This window comes from Solea solea, chromosome 15 (assembly GCF_958295425.1).
Source record: "Solea solea chromosome 15, fSolSol10.1, whole genome shotgun sequence".
NCBI lineage: Eukaryota > Metazoa > Chordata > Actinopteri > Pleuronectiformes > Soleidae > Solea > Solea solea.
In genome coordinates, this window is record NC_081148.1 from 963007 (window position 1) to 981397 (window position 18391).

Sequence of the window (18391 nt, forward strand, 5' to 3'; positions counted from 1 at the left end):
GAAACATACAGGTTACAATACAAGAAATTATAATCAACAAAAAGGAACTGATGAACAATCAAAGCAAAAAAACAACAACAATATAAGTCAGTAAACATCTCACACACACACGCACACACACACACACACATTCACAGTCAGCCATTTACATGACTTAACATAAAAATCTGACTAAAACTGCCCTTTTCAAATACCTGGAAACATTAGTTTGACTGAAGTTGTAATTGAATTCCTCAGAAGATAATGTAATCAGGAGTTTAATTAGGAATTACTGTTCCACACAGTTCCACAGTTCATGCTCCCGACCTTTGACCCTTAAATAGTAGAGGAATCCAGTACACAGAAGAAGACTCAGAATGGTGTGTGCCATGCTACACCTAGCCGTCAGCTTAACTGGAAACTACAGAGTGAGACCTGTGTGTTTTTAGCCTGATCTGATTGCACTTTATATCATATTTAAAATAAAATAACTTTCTTTGATGTTAATGCAGAGTCCACAGAGTATGAAACTAAAATGCCAAAAAAGAAAACGATGAAAATCATCTTTAAGTTCCAGTCTTCAGAATAGCTGACATTGCTCTCTTTTGGACTTGTCATTTATGGACGCTTCCTTAGTTTTTTTTTTTTTTTTTTTTAAACTACTGATTTCAAGTGCAGCAAATGAAAGTGTGATTAACGACAGATGTTGGTTCCATTATTGTTGGTATTACAGTGTCCAGCTGTTTACACTCCACTACATCACTGCTTTCCTGCCATTATATCCCATAGACCCTTGTGTTCAGGGGTCGTTTCGTGTCGGTTGGTTTTGTTCCCTCACAGTTGTGATTAACACGGAGCACACAGAACCAACCTTGTGTGTTTGGTGTTAAGTTTGTGGAACTAAACCTGGACCTGGATTTCATATGAATGTGATCCTGTATTTAACCCCTGAAACAAGTGGGGTATTTTAATGAGGTAAATGAAGCCAGCTGCTTCTTATTTTTGGATCGGCTGCACTTCTCTGTTTGCTTTCCAAATCACACGCTCAAGACTTTTCAGGTACAGAGCAAGAAGCTTAATGAGCTTGGCGTGCAAGAAGTGAATCACAGAGGAGTTTGGAATGAAGACATTCTAATGTGTGTGTGTGTGTGTTGCAGGGTAACAGACCTGATGGGTTACACTCCTGAGGATCTTCTGGGTCGTTCTATCTACGACTTTTACCATGCCCTGGACTCTGACAGCATCACCAAGAGCCACCACAACTGTAAGCACATGCAACACACACATTGTCAAGTTCTCCCCTTCTTTGTGCAATCTCCACTTGAAGGAGTTGGACATCTACCCAGAGTTGCACTCAATAACCACACTTTTCTTTTCCTCTTATCTTCTTTTATTTTGTGATTTTAAGGTTTCAGGTAAGCAGGTCGTTTGCAAGCAAACAGGTAGTTTGCAAGCAAACAGGTAGGTAGGTGAAAAACCTTTTGAAACAATAAACAAGAAAAAGGTTGTTTTTACAATGTTCTGGAAAATATAAATTTTTTAACAATTATTTCCTTTTTCCTCTTAAATTAAACAAAGTGCAACATAAATTCTCCCACTGTTATTATTAATGCATTTAGGGATTTCATTAAGTTAATTTCAGATTTTAAATATTTTACATTTACTTAATTTAAATAATGTCACCACAATAATATAATATCATAATCATTTTAACTAATTTATCTGCAACATATTAGCTCACTCAACAATCATGTTCTTAACTTAAACAATCATGACATCATTAAATTATGAATGAGAATCAAACATGACACACACTGGCATTTATAGGGTTAACGACCGCACTGCCGGTTCGGCCCCGTGGCTAACGCTAGCGGCTATCGCCTGCACAAACATTTCACTTCAATTGTCCGCTGGGTCTCCTGATGGGCTTGGTGTCTTACCGGCTGCCTCTCTGGCGTTTGTAGATTTGTTTGCACGGGGTTGGATATTTCTGCGCTAAGCACTGCTTCAGTTTGCGTCTTCGCTTCACTTCATTATTGATGTTGTGTGCCGCCTTTTTTATAGTCCGTGCGGCAACTCGGACTGCCGAAAGGTTCCTTTCCGGTTTGCAACATGAGTTTATTAATTATTTATTTAGTTTGACTTCACACACACACACACACACACACACACACTCATGCTATGATTCCACGTACAGAACTGCTCTGTTACAATATTGTTCAGCAGGTATGTTGCTGAGATTCACAGTTCAACAGATGCAAAGTTTGCTTTTCTATGATACAGCTGTAGCACGACTCTCCTGGTTTCCTTTGCTCCTCCATCAGTGATAGAACCTGGTTTTAGTTCCTGCTCTGACGAGGTTCAGCTAAGCCGATACTGTGACAATGTCATCAGACTGCCAGCCTCTGATTGGTCAGAGTGTGTCGTCACTGAAGCGTCATGAGCGCGACGTCAAAGCCAACAATGTCCAACTGTAGATCAAAGTGAAAAAGACTTAGTGAGACAGCACCAGCGTCACCACGTTCACTGGTATTTCAGTTCAGTGACTGAAAGACTGAACCATTCTGTCAATGATTCACTTTCACTGAAAACAAATGCTTTACAAGTCACATATTTGTGTTTGTGTCGCATATAGAAAGCCGTGATATAATGACTCCGCCCATTTTGAGGAGGTACTATAGTAATGAAAACCTAACCAAACCAGTCGTGCCGGGCCGGGCCATGCTGGGACTGAGGTCCCAAGCATTTAGTTATAATTTATTTGTAAATGAAATGACATTAACGAAATAATTGTATTGCATCAAAACGTTCCAAAATAAAAAGTATTTTCCTTGAATCGTATCGTAGCCTACTTACACACTGCATACACACTGAATCATCCTCTAAGGAAGACACGCACACCCCTGACTGTGTATGTGTATGTGTGTGTGTGTGTGTGTGTGCATGTGGAGCAGGGTCATAGTAAAAAGATGACTCATTAAATTAAGTCCAGCCACTGATGGTCTGATAAGGTTTGCACAGTGGACAGGGAACCAGGAACCAGGTGGCCTCTATTACTATCTAATGACACTGTGTGTGTGTGTGTGTGTGTGTGTCTCATGGCTTTTATCTCCACTGACAGCAGATCATTAGAGACTTTGAACAGTGAGATAACGACAAGAAACATGGTCATTTACTTTCACAATGAAGGCCAGTGACATAATGGCTGTGTGTGTGTGCGGGTATTACTAATGTTGTGGGGACCTAAAACTGTTTACACAGTCACATTATGGGGACTTGTCTTCCTTGTGGGGACAAAAATCAAGTGACTACATTTTAAAGTGAAGATATGTTTTAAGGTTAGGTTGAGGTTAGGGTTAGGATTAGGATTAGGCCAGTAGTAATTGTGGTTAAGGTTAAAGTAAGTCTCCAGGAAATGAATGTAAGTCAATGCAATGTCCCCTCAAGTCATTAATATCCAACATGTGTGTAACGTATGATTGGAATTAGAAATAAGGTGGAATACAATAACTGGACCGGTTTAGGGGAAAGTCAGGAGTTTAATGAAACAAGGAGTGTGCCTGTGCACGAGGAAACATAACAAAAGGAGGCTGTACAGGTGCTGACAAATAACTAATACACAAAGTAACGTCAAATTAATTACTGTAATGGAAAGACTGCATTAACCTTATCAGACGTTCAATTTCAAGAAATTCTCTTTTTAGACTCATTGTCTCTGGAAATAAAATCAGTCCTGATCCTGAGCACTTTGGTCTGACCTGGTTCAGTGCAGAGGTTCTTTTTTCTGGTTCAGTCCAGAGGTTCTTTGGCCTGGCCTGGTTCAGTCCAGATGTTCTTTGGTCTGACCTGGTTCAGTCCAGAGGTTCTTTGGTTTGACCTGGGTCAGTGCAGAGGTTCTTTGGTCTGACCTGGGTCAGTGCAGAGGTTCTTTGGTTCTGACCTGGTTCAGTGCAGCGGTTCTTTGGTCTGGTTCAGTCCAGAGGTTTTTAAGTTGCCTTCAATTACCTTTTTCACCTGAGGAGGAAGTGAAATCAGTTCCTCCAGAACCTCTGCACTGACCCAGGTCAAACCAAAGAACCTCTGGACTGAACCAGGTCAGGCCAAAGAACCTCTGCACTGAAACAGGTCAGGCCAAAGAACCTCTACACTGAACCAGGTCAGACCAAAGAACATCTGGACTGAACCAGGTCAGGCCAAAGAACCTCTGCACTGAAACAGGTCAGGCCAAAGAACCTCTACACTGAACCAGGTCAGGCCAAAGAACCTCTGGACTGAACCAGGTCAGGCCAAAGAACCTCTACACTGAACCAGGTCAGGCCAAAGAACCTCTGGACTGAACCAGGTCAGGCCAAAGAACCTCTACACTGAACCAGGTCAGACCAAAGAACATCTGGACTGAACCAGGCCAGGCCAAAGAACCTCTGGACTGAACCAGAAAAAAGAACCTCTGCACTGAACGCTCGACACAGATTACTTCTGTCCAGCTTTCCTTCCTTCTTATAAAACCCAAAAATGGTCCACTCCTTGGATTTTTGTTTCCACAATGTGTTGAAAATCTTTCCCTGGCTGGCGCTGTCGTTCTTCACCTCCTCCACTTGTCACTCATGGTAATACCAGCTCGGTAGCTGCTGAGTTTGCTTCAGCTCTCGCTTCGTTTTAGAGACGCTGACGCAAACTGTGAGTGTGTGAAGCCAATCCATGACTCTACAACCCATTCATCTAGGAATTCATGGCTAAGGCTGTGACTGCACAGCCGTGTCTCAATTTATCGTTCACAGTATTCATTCTTAAACTCCATCTACTGTGTTTTGTTTTATCTTTTTCATTTGTCCGTTTGTGTGTCTTAGCTTTTCTTAACTTAACTTTTCATTTTCGTTTCCTTTTCATTTATCGTCTTATTTAAGATGTAAAGTGACCTTGAGTGTTTGAAAGGTGCTTACAAATAAAATGTATTCTTATTATTAGTATTATTATCAGTATCATTATAAGAATTATTATTATTGTTATAATAAGCTGAGGCCACACGGTTGGTGTAGTGGTTAGCACTCTTGCCTTTGCAGCAAGAAGACGCGGGTTCAAGCCCCGGTTGCACATGGGTCTCTCTGCATGGAGCTCACATTTTCTCCCTGTGTGCGTGGGTTCTCCGGCTTCCACCCTCAGTCCAAAAACATGCAATATGGGGATTAGGTCAATTGGACACTCTAAATTGACCATGAGTGTGAGAGTGAATGGTTGTTTGTCTCTATGTGTGTCCCTGCGATGGACAGGTGAACTGTCTAGGGTGTGACCCTGTGACTCCGCCTATCGCCCTCTGTCAGCTGAGATTGGCACAGCACCCCCGCGACCCTCCTGTGGAGGATGAAGCGGTAGAAGATGGCGGGATTATAAACTGAATAACAGAAGCTGGTTCCACTGTGACTCTTTGGATTCAGTAGCTGACTTCTCTGTGTTGGATGACACACAAGTCGTTTTTTTTCCTTGCTTCCTCTGACCTCTGGCTTAACATTACATTCACACACACACACACACATTGGCAAGTTTATTTAAATCTTTAGTTTTTTGTGGTTTCTCTCAGAATCTTTGTTTGTTTGGTGGCCCCAACATGATTTAGGTTTTTGAGTAACTTAAATAATCATAATAATCTAATGTATTTATCAGAACTCTGCTCATGTGCAGAGGAGCTGCTCTCTGGCCAACGTGACTTGATCCACACATGCCCCCAGCTTTCTGTGCAACATGTAATGTGACATCAGCTTATGCAACACACGCACGCACACACACACACACAGTCCAGCTCCTTTCCCACGGCAGCACTGAACTTTGGACTCAGGCCAGCTCATATCCTCCTCTGCTCAGAGTCAAATATCCCACTTTTTTCTGCTTAGTTCATTTTACATCCATTAAAAAAATACTTGGCCATTTATTTATTTTTGAAGCACTTTATTTATAGAGTTTCACTTTACGAAACACAGAACAACAAAGATACAATGTATTACAAACCCAGCCCCTCCCACCCACCAAGGCTCAAGAGAAAAACAAAAGTAGAGGTAGGCCCACATTATACTACAAACATCAGACCATACATCACCAGATCCAATTGGCAGTACATAGATATGTAAAGGAGAATGACATCACGTGAGGGATATGCTATGAAGGGGGCCCAGGTTTTTATAAATGACTCCGATTATATCTCAACTTCTCTGATGGGATCACTGAGAGTACCTCTTTGACCCAGTGTGTGAAGGAGGGAGCTTTCACAGACTTCCAGCACTAAAGAATAGTGTGTGATCAGTGCTACAGCGTTTGCCTGAGGGACAGCAAGTTGTTCTTCTGATGGAAACACCCCGGAAATAGCAACTGTTGGATCAGAATTCACTGTTCTGTTACAAATGGAGGAGATTGCTTCAAATACCCTAACCCCACTAACAAGTTATGAAGTGAATTGCAAGACCAGAACATATGACCAAGCCATGTCTCGTCAGACAGTGCAGCACCCAGGTCTTCTTCCCATGCCAGTCTGGCATTGTCCCACTGACGCGGGCTAATGCCCAGTACTCTTTTGTAGATTTTAGACAGTCTTCTTTTCATCGTAGGGTCCAGGCCCAATATGATAAATGGTAAGGAGGGAAATGGGAAGTGTTTCTTCACAAAATTACGTACCTGTAAGTATCTGAAGATATGACTGTTGGGAAGGTTGTGATCTCTGGGCTCAGACCTTAAAGACTTACACTGACAGGTAAGGAGCCACTCAGAATAGATAAGGGTTGGAATTAAGTTCCATAGAAGCCCATGTTGGTCCTTCTTTGTTTTCATAGGTAGAAATCCAGTAATTCAGTATGGAGATGTTAGCTGACCAGTAATACAGTAGTGGCCTGTAAAAAATGAGGCAGACCCAGTCCTCCTGCTTCCTTAGGCATCTCCAGGTAAGCTCTTTTAAACCGTGGGGTGGAGTTTGTGCCAAATAAAGCAGGTAATATAACTGTTCAGCACTTTGAACCAGGACTTGGTCAATAAGATGGGGATCATCTGAAATAAATAACCGAGGCAGGATTGTCATCTTTACCGTATTTACTCGGCCATCGAGCGTGGCCTGGTCTTCTGTACTCATTTTTGGTCATTCTAGGCCATCCAGGAAGGCCTGGGTTTGGGCTGCGTTCATGGGGGTTTGTGACGTGTAGAGTTCTTCATAGTATGCCTTAAATTGGTCATTTATGAGCTGAAGTTCTGCAGCAATTTACAATAAAATGTCCTCAAGGTTAATGAAAAATGACAGCTCCCATGAGTCTGTGTGTTCAAACGCTCATAGGAGCTTGAATCGCCGACCGTTCAAAGGCATAAACGGGGTCAGTGTTTGGAACACAATTCAAAACAAAGTGACTCTGCTGCCAGGCAAACATGTAACATTTGCATGTTTGAAGGTGGAAATTTAATGCAATTTAATGCAATAGGATGTGATAAAAACCTGTGGAAAGAATTTTGGTGTGAATGAAACCTGGACCCGGCCTTTAAATGTTCATGTTTTACTTTACAAATGGACAAATGGAAGGTTTGTGCTTAGTCAGCAGCGCTGGGACGAGAAGTGTGTCCCTCATTACAGCCATAAAACACACCTTTAATCAGCCAAGCAGTGAAAATACAATAATACAATAATGTACTGTGTTTTCTGGTGGGCCTTTAGCCTCAATATCATCATTGTCAACTGAGCCAGTTCATACCGTCTCTCTCTCTCTCTCTCTCTCTACAGTGTGTACCAAGGGTCAGGCAGTGAGTGGTCAGTACCGTTTGCTCGCTAAGACTGGAGGCTACATCTGGGTGGAAACCCAGGGAACTGTGATCTATAACAGCCGCACCTCACAGCCTCAGTGCATCGTGTGCATCAACTATGTCCTCAGGTAAGTCCATGTTTCATGGTCGAGTACGCTACAGTTTTTATTGACTGCTATGATGTTTTCATGATGTTTTTGATGATGCCCTATTTTCCTATAACCTTTCATGATGTCTTCACATATTTTTGTATATTATTAGACCTTTGTCATGATCCGCTCTTTCAGGTGAAGTGGATGAGGGTGTGGGCGTGAACCTGTGTCCTTTCACAACCCCCAGCTGACATTATGATTGCATGTGCTCTACTCCTGCAGTGACGTTGAGGAGAAGTCGATGGTTCTCTCCCTGCAGCAGACCGAGTCTCTGTTCAAGCCTCGACACATGAGCAACTTCTTCACTGCTGGAGGTGCAGGTGTGACCGGAGAGCCAGGAGACGCCCTTTTCACCAAACTGAAGGAGGAGCCAGAGGACCTGGCACAGCTGGCTCCAACACCTGGAGACACGATCATCTCCCTGGACTTTGGTGTGTGGTCACCTCCGTCATTACTTTGTTATGTACATTTATTCAGAAACAGTTCAGCGCTGATTTCCATGTCTTTGTTCAGGCCACTCTCAGTGTGAGGTGTCTGCAGAAGCTATGCTCCCACTAGGACCGCCGTCCTGGGCCAGAGAGAGCCTCAAACCTGTCAATCTCACGTCAGGCAAATCCTCAGCTCCCACTTCCGGAGACGGATCTAACATTGCTGCTTCGACAACAACACGGCAGAATCCACCAGCAGCCAGTGGTACTCCAAGCCTCAGCAGCTGCTCCACGGTGACAACACACTCAGATTTAGAAGAGTTATTTAAAAGTGGTTGCTGCATATGGAGGTATTTGGGAAATGTAGCAGGGACATTCCCATCAAATATGAAAGATATCCACTGAGCTTCTCTTTGCTCCACATAACAAAAACAAGGAGATTAAAACTGCATCATTTTGGTTTGTGGACTAAATAAAACATTTGCGTATCTCAACATTTGGGAACAACTATTATATATATTTTTTTATGAACTAACAGATTGGAGAGGATTCATTGACTATGAAAATAATTGTTAGTTGCAGTCCTACTGTCATGATCTGTCACTTTTGTATCTTGTTTTGTTTCTCCCTTCATGTTCCATGTCTTGTCTTCCTGTTTTATTTTGAAATCACTCACCCATGTCTCTGTTTCAGGTTCCTGTCTGCTCCGCCCCCTTCCTTGTCTGCGTGCACCTGATCCCTGATTGTGTCTTCCACACCTGTATGCAATCACTCCCTAATCAAGCACTGCTTATATTCCCCTCTGTGTCTTGTCTCGTCGCCAGTTTGTTGTAGTTCATAGCTCACGTCCCAGCACTCTTTTGTCACAGCCATAGTCTAGTCTTCTCGTGTTTTTGAACCTTGCCTGCCTTTTATGACCTTGCCTTTTTGCCTGACGTTTTTTTTGTACCTCTGCCTGATCTTATTGACCTCCCGTGTACCGAACCTCTGCCTGGAATTAAACTCGTTTACTGACTGAATCGTGTCCAGAATCCTGCATTTGAGTCCATTGTTCTGCTTTGTCATAGTTCATGACACCTGCTGTAAATAAAATGATGGTATTCCAGCATATTTGATTGTGAAAGAAGAGCTTGTGATTGGGGAACTGCTGCTGTTCATTTCATTATTATTTTTTTAAGTGATTCAGTGTGAGGTCAGAGGCCACTAACAGTGGGTTTGGAAGGAAAAGGCTCAGAGAGAGTGAATGGTTCCTTTTTCTCTAATTTTTATATTCTCTCCTCTTTGTCGCCGTCGTCCTCCTGCAGCCCAACAGCTCAGATGATTACTACAGCACAGTGGAGAGTGACCTGAGGGTGGAGCTGACAGAGAGGCTGTTTGCTCTGGACACAACAGAGGGCAACAGCACGTCTGCAAATACTGAGGTTTGTCTTCTTCCTCCTATCATCAACATAATGGTTTTTTATTCAACGTCTTCCACTGGTTGCAGAACTGTGCTGCGCTCTGATCGGCACAGCTCTGACAAGTTACACTGGTTTCATCTCAGCTGTGCAGCTGTGCTGCAGTCGCGGGACTAGGTTTGCTCGTGGTTCTACTGTGTATGTTGTAAACAGAACAAACAAAGCAATATTTCTACCCACCGAAGAAACAGGAGCACTCTGGGCTAGCAAGGATTGTGTTTAAGTGAAATACAATGTGGTGGCAACATGGGATGTTTCATTTTCCTGCTTCCTCTCCCGCTTGTATTGAATTCTGCTGAAGTGCTGCGTATCCACTTCAACCTTCCGCACAGACGTTTGTAACCAGTGCACTTTGCTACCTGTGTATCATCTTTGACACTGGATCAGAGATGCAATGCAACCGTTCCACAATCAGTGTATTGTGGGGGTGAGGCTCACACTTTCCTGTTTGGCCATTCCAGGGACCATCTGAGCAGCAGAGCCATCACATCCATGTGTTCCTCACGCAATCATTTTTTTAAATTTTAACTGTTGTCCTGTCATACTTTCCAGATGGACTTTAGTGACTTGGACCTGGAGACTTTAGCTCCTTACATCCCCATGGACGGGGAGGACTTCCAGCTGAACCCCATCATCCCAGAGTCTGAGTCCCTGGAGAGGAGTCCCGCAGGATCCATGAGGGGGAGCAGCAGCAGTATCAACAGCAGCAGCCCTCCACAAACAAACCAGGCATCCCAGCAGACCATTGGCAATGTCACCAGCCTCCTCCAGCCCCTGTCCAACCCTCCTCAACCCCATTGTCACTACCAGCCCCGGCCTGCTGCAGCCTCATCCTGGGCCACAGGGGAGAAGAGAGGCTCCAACCAGGGGCCCACAAACCCCCGCACAGCATCTTATTTGATGGGGCACATGCAGAACCCACCGTACCAGGCCCCGGCAAACACCCCCCTCTCCTCTATGGGTGGCAGGCAGAATTTGCAGTGGCCCCCGGATCCTCTGTTAACCTACCAACAACAGCACCCAGTCACCAAGTCTTACCTGATGGACTCCTGCCAACAGGACATGGCACACGTCATGCAGAAGCAGAGGTGAGAAGTTACTTTTACATTAGATCATTACATCTAACAAACACTGGAACCAGTACGAATGTTAAATGTGTTCATCTGTGTGTAGGTCTGTGGACAACTTTGTACAAGCCTACAGAGACATGAGTCCAGCCAGGAACAACAGTATCAAGCGCTCCTTCAACCAGATGGCTGTGGTGAGTTTTAGCTCATTAAAGACCAAGACTCAAGCTAAGTTTATTTCAGACGATCTCTGGAGATTCTCCTGTCTGAGACTTCAGTGAGTGAGTGTTCTGCCCTCCTTCAACCCCTCACCTGTTCCAAACTCTCACCTGAAATTATAGTATTATCAATTTATTTATTGACATAAAAATCTTTATGAATGTAGCAAATACCTATCATACAATATTTGGACTTTTAAATAGAATTACTTATTAATGAAATACACCCTACATTAAACTGTAGTTTATGTTTAACAATTATACATTATCACAGTTTGATGATGATGATGATGAACAACACTTCTTGGCTAGTTCATCGTGCTAACTTTCTGTGACACGAATTACGGTCTGTCCAGATTTCTTTTAATGTACGTGTAACAAACCTCTGTCATGAGTTGACAGAGGTTCCCATAGGAATAAAAGCATTTTCATACACAGAGTCATGTGGAAATAAGGACCTTGTTCAACCAACCAAGCTGAAAATGACTGCATGTGAAAATAAAGTAAAATCCCATATTTGTTTATGTAACATAACAATGTAAACGTTATCATCAGACCAAGACTTCCTATTATTATTATTATTATTATTATTATTATTATTATTATTATTGTTCTTCAGGGTGAAAATAAGCCTTCAGATCTCATGTGGAAGAAGATGAGGAGTGAGAGCTGCATGGACATGGATCGCTCCCTCAGCACTGGATCACTGACAGGTAGCTGTATTTCTTATGCTTATACTAAAGTATATATTAAGTATAACTGTATACTTTTTAAGTTATACTAAATAAACACACACACCCACGTTTGACAGATTTTCCTGTGTCACCTCGCTGTCCTCTCTCAGATTCGGGAGTGAGCAGAATGTTAGCGGGCAGCTTGCCCTCACACCTCAGCTCCCTGCAGCAACACAGGAAGTGTCAGTACCCAGGAAACGGGACACGCGCCGCAAGTGAGAAAGGCTTTCCACTGAAGAGCTGCAACTACTTCGATTATAACGTTGCACCATCTCACAAGATGGAGGGTGAGCTGCAAATAAACTAAACTAGAACAACACCAATAAAACCCACTGAATAAACTACAGTTAACCAATGAAACCAAACCAAGCAAACTTGAGCCATCAGTCGTCTGTAGCCCCCTTTCCACCAACATTACCAGGAACTTAATTACCCGGGGGAGTTATTCCCGGTGATCTGTGTGGTATACAGTTCCACTGCAGTCACAATCAGAGTGTTGTTGATGACGTGCAGTCAAAACATCAACAACACAGCCTCGTCCTCATAATTTATTATTTTACATCGCGCTTTATGTGCATCATAATTACATCTGAAAAAAAAGTCCCTAGAACTGTAGGTACGTCTTTCATGGAAAAGAAACTTCCTGTGGATTTATGTAAACTGTGAGGTACAGTTACTGTCCTGGCCAGCAGGTGGCAGTAGCTTTTCTTCATAGGCACTTATTCCCTCAGTGGACAGTCAGTCAGAGGCTTTTCTGTCACTGAACACCTCTGAACCATGTGCTGAATCAGCTAAAAAGGTGCCGATGATCAAGCAAAAAGGGCCAATGTGCAGGACGGCCTATACGGTGGGATGTGGCCATGTGTTCCAGCCTCTACACTGAAACTTAATTTCCTGTTGTTGCCTTGATTAATGCAACACAGCATTCCTGTCTGTGGAAAAGGGGAAACATACTTCCTTATCAAATCATTTCAGTCTGTAATTTGGTGAGGAAACAACTTGTAAAAATGCTAATGTCATCAGCATATACACTGTCTTGGACTCATGGATGGACATTTGGTAGCAGAATTGTTCGTGGACTCACTGACATGCAGATTCTCTGTGGTTGCAGGTATAGCCAGTCGTTTGCTGGGCCCCTCGTTTGAGCCCTCCTTTCTGCCGGAGTTGACCCGTTACGACTGCGAGGTCAACGTCCCTCTGCAGGGAAACCTGCACCTCCTCCAGGGCTGTGACCTGCTGAGAGCCCTGGACCAGGCCACCTAGTCTCCCACATTCAAACCCCACCAAAGACCCGGACCTAACCCCAGCCCTAAACCTCAACCTACAGCCTGAGTCCTGTTTATCACCTTCATGCCTCTGAGCCTTCGACAGCCCAGAGGCTAAGCTAATTTTAGGGAATAGTATTCACAACCAGCTCCTGCTTTATTTAGCTCACTCTGCCTTCTCTGTTGTTCTGTACACTGATGCTTTCAGGAGTCAAGCCTCTTAAACACGCCCTCTTTATTCTTGACTCGGATCATGTGCAGGTTGACCTCCATCATACAAAAGTGTCCCTGCATTGAGCCAAACCCATCGAGGACCTACACAAATGAAAACCCCAGTCACTTGGTAAGAAAAGGTCAATGTGGGACAGTTTAATAAGCCTGACCCAGGTCCTGTGTTCAGTGTGGACACGGGTCTGGGCTAAACATTCAGACACGCAAGGCTGAACTTTTGGTGTGAACAGGGTATTTTAGAAGTGTGGAATTCAGGCACAATCTCTACAATCTCAAAGACAAGGGATTCAAACCTGTGTCTTATCCAGAGCCTGTTTCCTGTGATGTGAACTCTATGCAGCTCAGTCCCTGCCTTACCTTCTCTTCATCAGCTCTGCTCTGAGGAGAAGATGCTCTTACATTACCTACACATTAACACAAGCACTGTGTTCTCTAACTCTCAGTGTCTGACCAGCAATTAGACCAGACCACTTTTCTAGTCTTAGTCAAAGGCGCAACAAACAGCCATGAATCGGTTCTGAAGAACCAAGGATTTTTCACAAATAATGCTCTTTGATTCTGCTTCTTGATTCCAATCGATCACTAACTGTTCAAAGGGAGGAGGCGTTTGGAGTGGTTTTCAACTGTCACAGCAGCAGTTACCGAGACTGTAGCATAAGATTGAACTTCTTTTCTTCTACACAAGAAGTTATTATGTAATTGAATCTATCATAGTTTCCAAATTAAAAGTGTAGAATATATAAAAAGTCTATGTTAAAATGTCTGAACTGACATTTCTTCAGTTCAAAGTCTCATTTTATGATCCACTTTTCCGATGTTAGTCGTTGAAGAACCTCAGAATCTTAAGCAGTGGCATCTTCAAGGTATAAACCGTGAAACATCAATGGACCATAAGCTCATACTGGCAGAAAAATACAATGCTTTCTATTTCTTAAAATATTTGGGGTAATTAAAACTATTCATATTAAAGCTAACTGTTCTGAGGCTAACTCCTCTGAGCCTAACTGTTGTGAGGCTAACTCTTCTGAGGTTAACTGTTGTGAGGCTAACTCTTGTGAGCCTAACTGTTGTGAGGCTAACTCTTCTGAGGTTAACTGTTGTGAGGCTAACTCTTGTGAGGCTAACTCCTGCAGCCTCACAATCTCTTATGGTAGAGAGAGAGAGAGAGAGAGACGATGAAGCGACAGGGGGAGGAGTCTGTGACGAGCCTTGCAGTTGGACAAGAGGGTGATGAAGCAGTGGAAGGCAGTAGCTGGTGTTTGACCAGAGAGGGCAGTAGATACAACATGGAACTGTGAACTGTGAAGATTTGCACTTGGATCAGCAAATATCGTTAACTAGATAAACATATACACTGGTTTACACCTGGAAAAGTGATTTAGTTTAGCTTTAGTTACATTTTAAAGACTCTTACTAGAAGCGGGAATCAATAAGCACAATCAAAATGGCTGTGTTTGTCTTCTGTGTCACATTTACAAACAGACTGAATCATCTCAACATCATCTGTTTCTGCGATGGTTTTAAAGACGTTGTGTGTGGTGTGTGGTGAATCCATGTCGACACATTAAATCTGTTTCCACTGTCTCTCTCGGCCTGTGTCAAAGGTGAATGATACCCTAATAAGCCAATATCGCAATACATGTACTCTACTGTAAGTCGAATCTTTTTTTTTTTCTCTTCTCAAAGAGATTATATCTGGTTTCTCTCACTCGCATGTGACTACAGGGTTGTTGTCTTTGTTTTCTTATTGAGATTATATATATGTATATATATATATATATATATGTATATATATATATATATATATATATATGTATATATATACATATAGATATATGTAGATATATAGATCTATATTCTTACACCTTCAGTATACTCAGTCAGCAGCAAAGATATAGCATTATTCACCAAACTGAACTCTTGTACAAAATACACTGTGAGGAAATGTTGCAGGCAGCAGCCATTATCATCCTCATCATCATCATCATCATCAACACACCAGGTGTTTGCACAGAAAGGGGGAGGAGCCTCATCTGCCCTTAAAATCACTTTAGGATTTTACAAATGTTTTCCCCTCCACGGATCCAGGCAGACATTTTTAAAATATTAACTTCTGTGTCATATGCAAACCATTTTCACCGCATAGTATAATAAATAGTCTAATTGCCTAAAAATACTATATGGCTTTGACAAGAAAGACTGTTCTATGTTATTACCTTTTAATAACAATACATACATTCTGATTCCATGAGCCTTCCTATAACTGGAATTTATTAATTTGCAATAAAATGTCAGACTAAACTTAGAGTCCAAAAATCTGAAGATTTAATTTACATTTTACAGCTACGAATCACTGGGAAACCTATTTATAGTTTATTGTTATTATTATTATTACTATTATTATTATTTTTGTTATTATTGTTATTATTAATATTATTATTATGTAACTTATTGATTTCCACAGAAGTAGAAACAAATGTCTGCCTGCTGCGTTTGTGGCTCCGTGAGATTTATAGAAAGCACCATGTGCTGAATCGGCCAGAGGATTATTAGCGGGCGTTAAAGCCACTGATGGAGACACTCGAGCCACTAAGGGTTTGAAGTGCTCCAGTTTGGTATTAAATAAAAGGCCACTTCAGGAGAGGTCAGTCCTGTGTTATTACAGCAGCATTATCACTTACTTCAACACTCTGTATATGTAGCAGCGTTAGCAGCAGCCTGTGAAGTGTGTGTGTTATTCTTCACGACTAGGACAAAGCCAGTTTTCTTTTTTTCCCTTTTGAATTCATGACACAGAGCGGCTGCCGTTACCAGGCAGCTTAATTATAGAAATCAAAAATCACAGCATTGATAATGAGTCATATCATCAACAGTTCTCTGCAGTTTTCTCTCTGTCGGTCTCTCTCGTCGTGTACTGTCCTTGTGTGGTGACCACTTAGGACTATGAATTATTGAGCTTTGTACACATTTACCATATGTATTTAAAAAAGAAAAAGAAAAGAAGCTAAAACTAATGTTGAAGATGATTTATTTGTCCTGGTACTTTGTCCTTATCGACCTGCCGTAGACGTAGATCCCTCACAGTGCTGTTTCCTCTTGTGTTTTTTTTATTTTTTATTATTCCCCTGCTGAGAGTTTTATCGTAAAATAATATCTTTTGAATCTGTTTGCTGGCCAGTACAGTTTGTGTTCCTGCTTTAAAGAAGATTCAAAGAAAAGCAAATCACATTTAAAGGCAAACATCAGTTTTTTTTTCTTCACTTTTCAGATATGTAGCATTTTGAATATTTAAGGTTGCCACATAATTGAATCATACTTTTCCAGGTGGATATACATATATATGTATATGTATATGTATATATATATATATATATATATATGTGTGTGTGTATATGTATATGTATATATATATATACGTATATGTATATGTATGTATATGTATATGTATATGTATATATACATATACAAATACATATACATGTATATATACATATGTATATATATTTACAAGTATTGGTGCTTCATAGTCCACATATGTGTCATTTGTACAACTTTTACCACATGGATCCACTTACACTGTATTCTGCTTTATGTTGTGTTTATGCTGAAATGTTCTTTAAAAGTTGATTTGAATGCAAATGTGCCTTATTATGAACCTCTGGTTGACTAAATATAAAAAGTGTTTTCACCCTTCAGCGGCACAATTTGTTTTCTGCAACCCTCTGTCAACAATCAGGTGTGGTGGTGGGGGGGGGTTATTGGAAGAATAACAAAGATTATCAATCTTTCTTTATTTCAGATCAAGCTCCTTCAAGGAATTTCACAATACATGAGTGGAAATTCTTGCCTACTTCATCTTTGCATTGTGTGTGTAAAGATGAAGATAATGCGATTTTAACGTCTAAAAAGATGTACGTTGTGTTTGGTCATAGTACACAATCATAGTAAGAGTTCAAGTGCTAAAGGTTTAAGTTTAGTTTAAGTTTAACCAGAGAGAGATATGACCTAAATAGTGTTAATGTTTTCATGAAAGTGGAATTTAAAATAAATATAAACAGAGAAGTTCTGCTTACATGTCTGTTCTGCTAGCTCAAAGCAGACATGAGCTAAATTGAAACTAAAATGTTTTAAAACATTTTGTTCACTTTAATTTCAAACATGAGCACCTTGTATTGAAACAACTGTTACGAGAAAACACAAAGAAAAGGTGCACAAATAACAACGCGTATCTCAAAGGGAAGTGAATCGCTAGTGGATGCTATGCGCTAACTGGTCCGGGTGCTAATCACTCTGAACTGTTTGAAGGATGTTTGAGTTTTCCCAAGTAAAACATAAGGTGTCAGGACTGAATTCACTCTTTCATCACTGATCGTCCTCTTTAAAGACAATTTCAGCATCATCTCTGTTCTTGTGTAAGTTATGTTGTCGTTGTTGTTGTTGTTGTTGTTGTTGTTTTTCTGGGATCCATGTTGAGCTACTATTTGTTTATGTCAATATCAGACAGTACAGTTATATTAGCTAATTCTACATTTTGTAATGTGCTAAAAGAGATTCTATTGAACTTATTATTAATCGTATCATTATTATTATTATCATATATTGTCATTATTGTTATTACTATACAGGGGAATTTGACCTGATAAAAGGTTTTGTGTTTCTGCACTGGTATCTTATTAAAGCATACCAATCTTACCTCCATCGTCGGCTTCATGTTTGTTGTAGCCTGTTTTCTTTTTTATGATCATGTTAACATTTTTATGTTATATGAAAAAAACAGAGCTGTGATGGAATTGATTCATTATTGTAGAAACATGTTTGTAGATTATTAAATGTAGCAAATTATTTTTCTTTTTTGATCATTAACTTTTTATAAAATATATACTCACATAATTTTCTCTCTTTCTTTTAGTATAAGCAAAATATCATAAAAATATCTAAAATTATTTTTCAAATGCTGATTTTCGATCACATTTTAGTTAAAGTCATACAAATACATTAAATAAACCTAATTATTATAACATTATGACATTCTGTGGTAACTCATTAGAAACAAATAATAGTGGCACTATTACAAAGCCCTGTAGAACTCCTTTGTT

The 18391-nt window shown here is 41.1% G+C and overlaps 1 protein-coding gene across 2 annotated transcripts in view; it reads left to right on the plus strand.

Annotated features, from left to right (window-relative positions):
* The window catches only part of epas1b (endothelial PAS domain protein 1b), an 83582-nt gene extending 65595 nt beyond the window's left edge, over positions 1-17987 (plus strand). For both annotated transcript variants that reach the window (XM_058650896.1, XM_058650897.1), the window contains 10 exons: positions 1137-1243; positions 7724-7871; positions 8118-8326; positions 8409-8617; positions 9628-9744; positions 10333-10868; positions 10954-11041; positions 11685-11778; positions 11910-12086; positions 12911-17987. In XM_058650896.1, the coding sequence (XP_058506879.1) occupies positions 1137-1243; positions 7724-7871; positions 8118-8326; positions 8409-8617; positions 9628-9744; positions 10333-10868; positions 10954-11041; positions 11685-11778; positions 11910-12086; positions 12911-13062 (1837 nt within the window). In that variant the 3' untranslated portion in view covers positions 13063-17987. The remainder of the gene's footprint in view (positions 1-1136; positions 1244-7723; positions 7872-8117; positions 8327-8408; positions 8618-9627; positions 9745-10332; positions 10869-10953; positions 11042-11684; positions 11779-11909; positions 12087-12910) is intronic.
* The last annotated feature ends 404 nt before the right edge of the window (positions 17988-18391 follow it).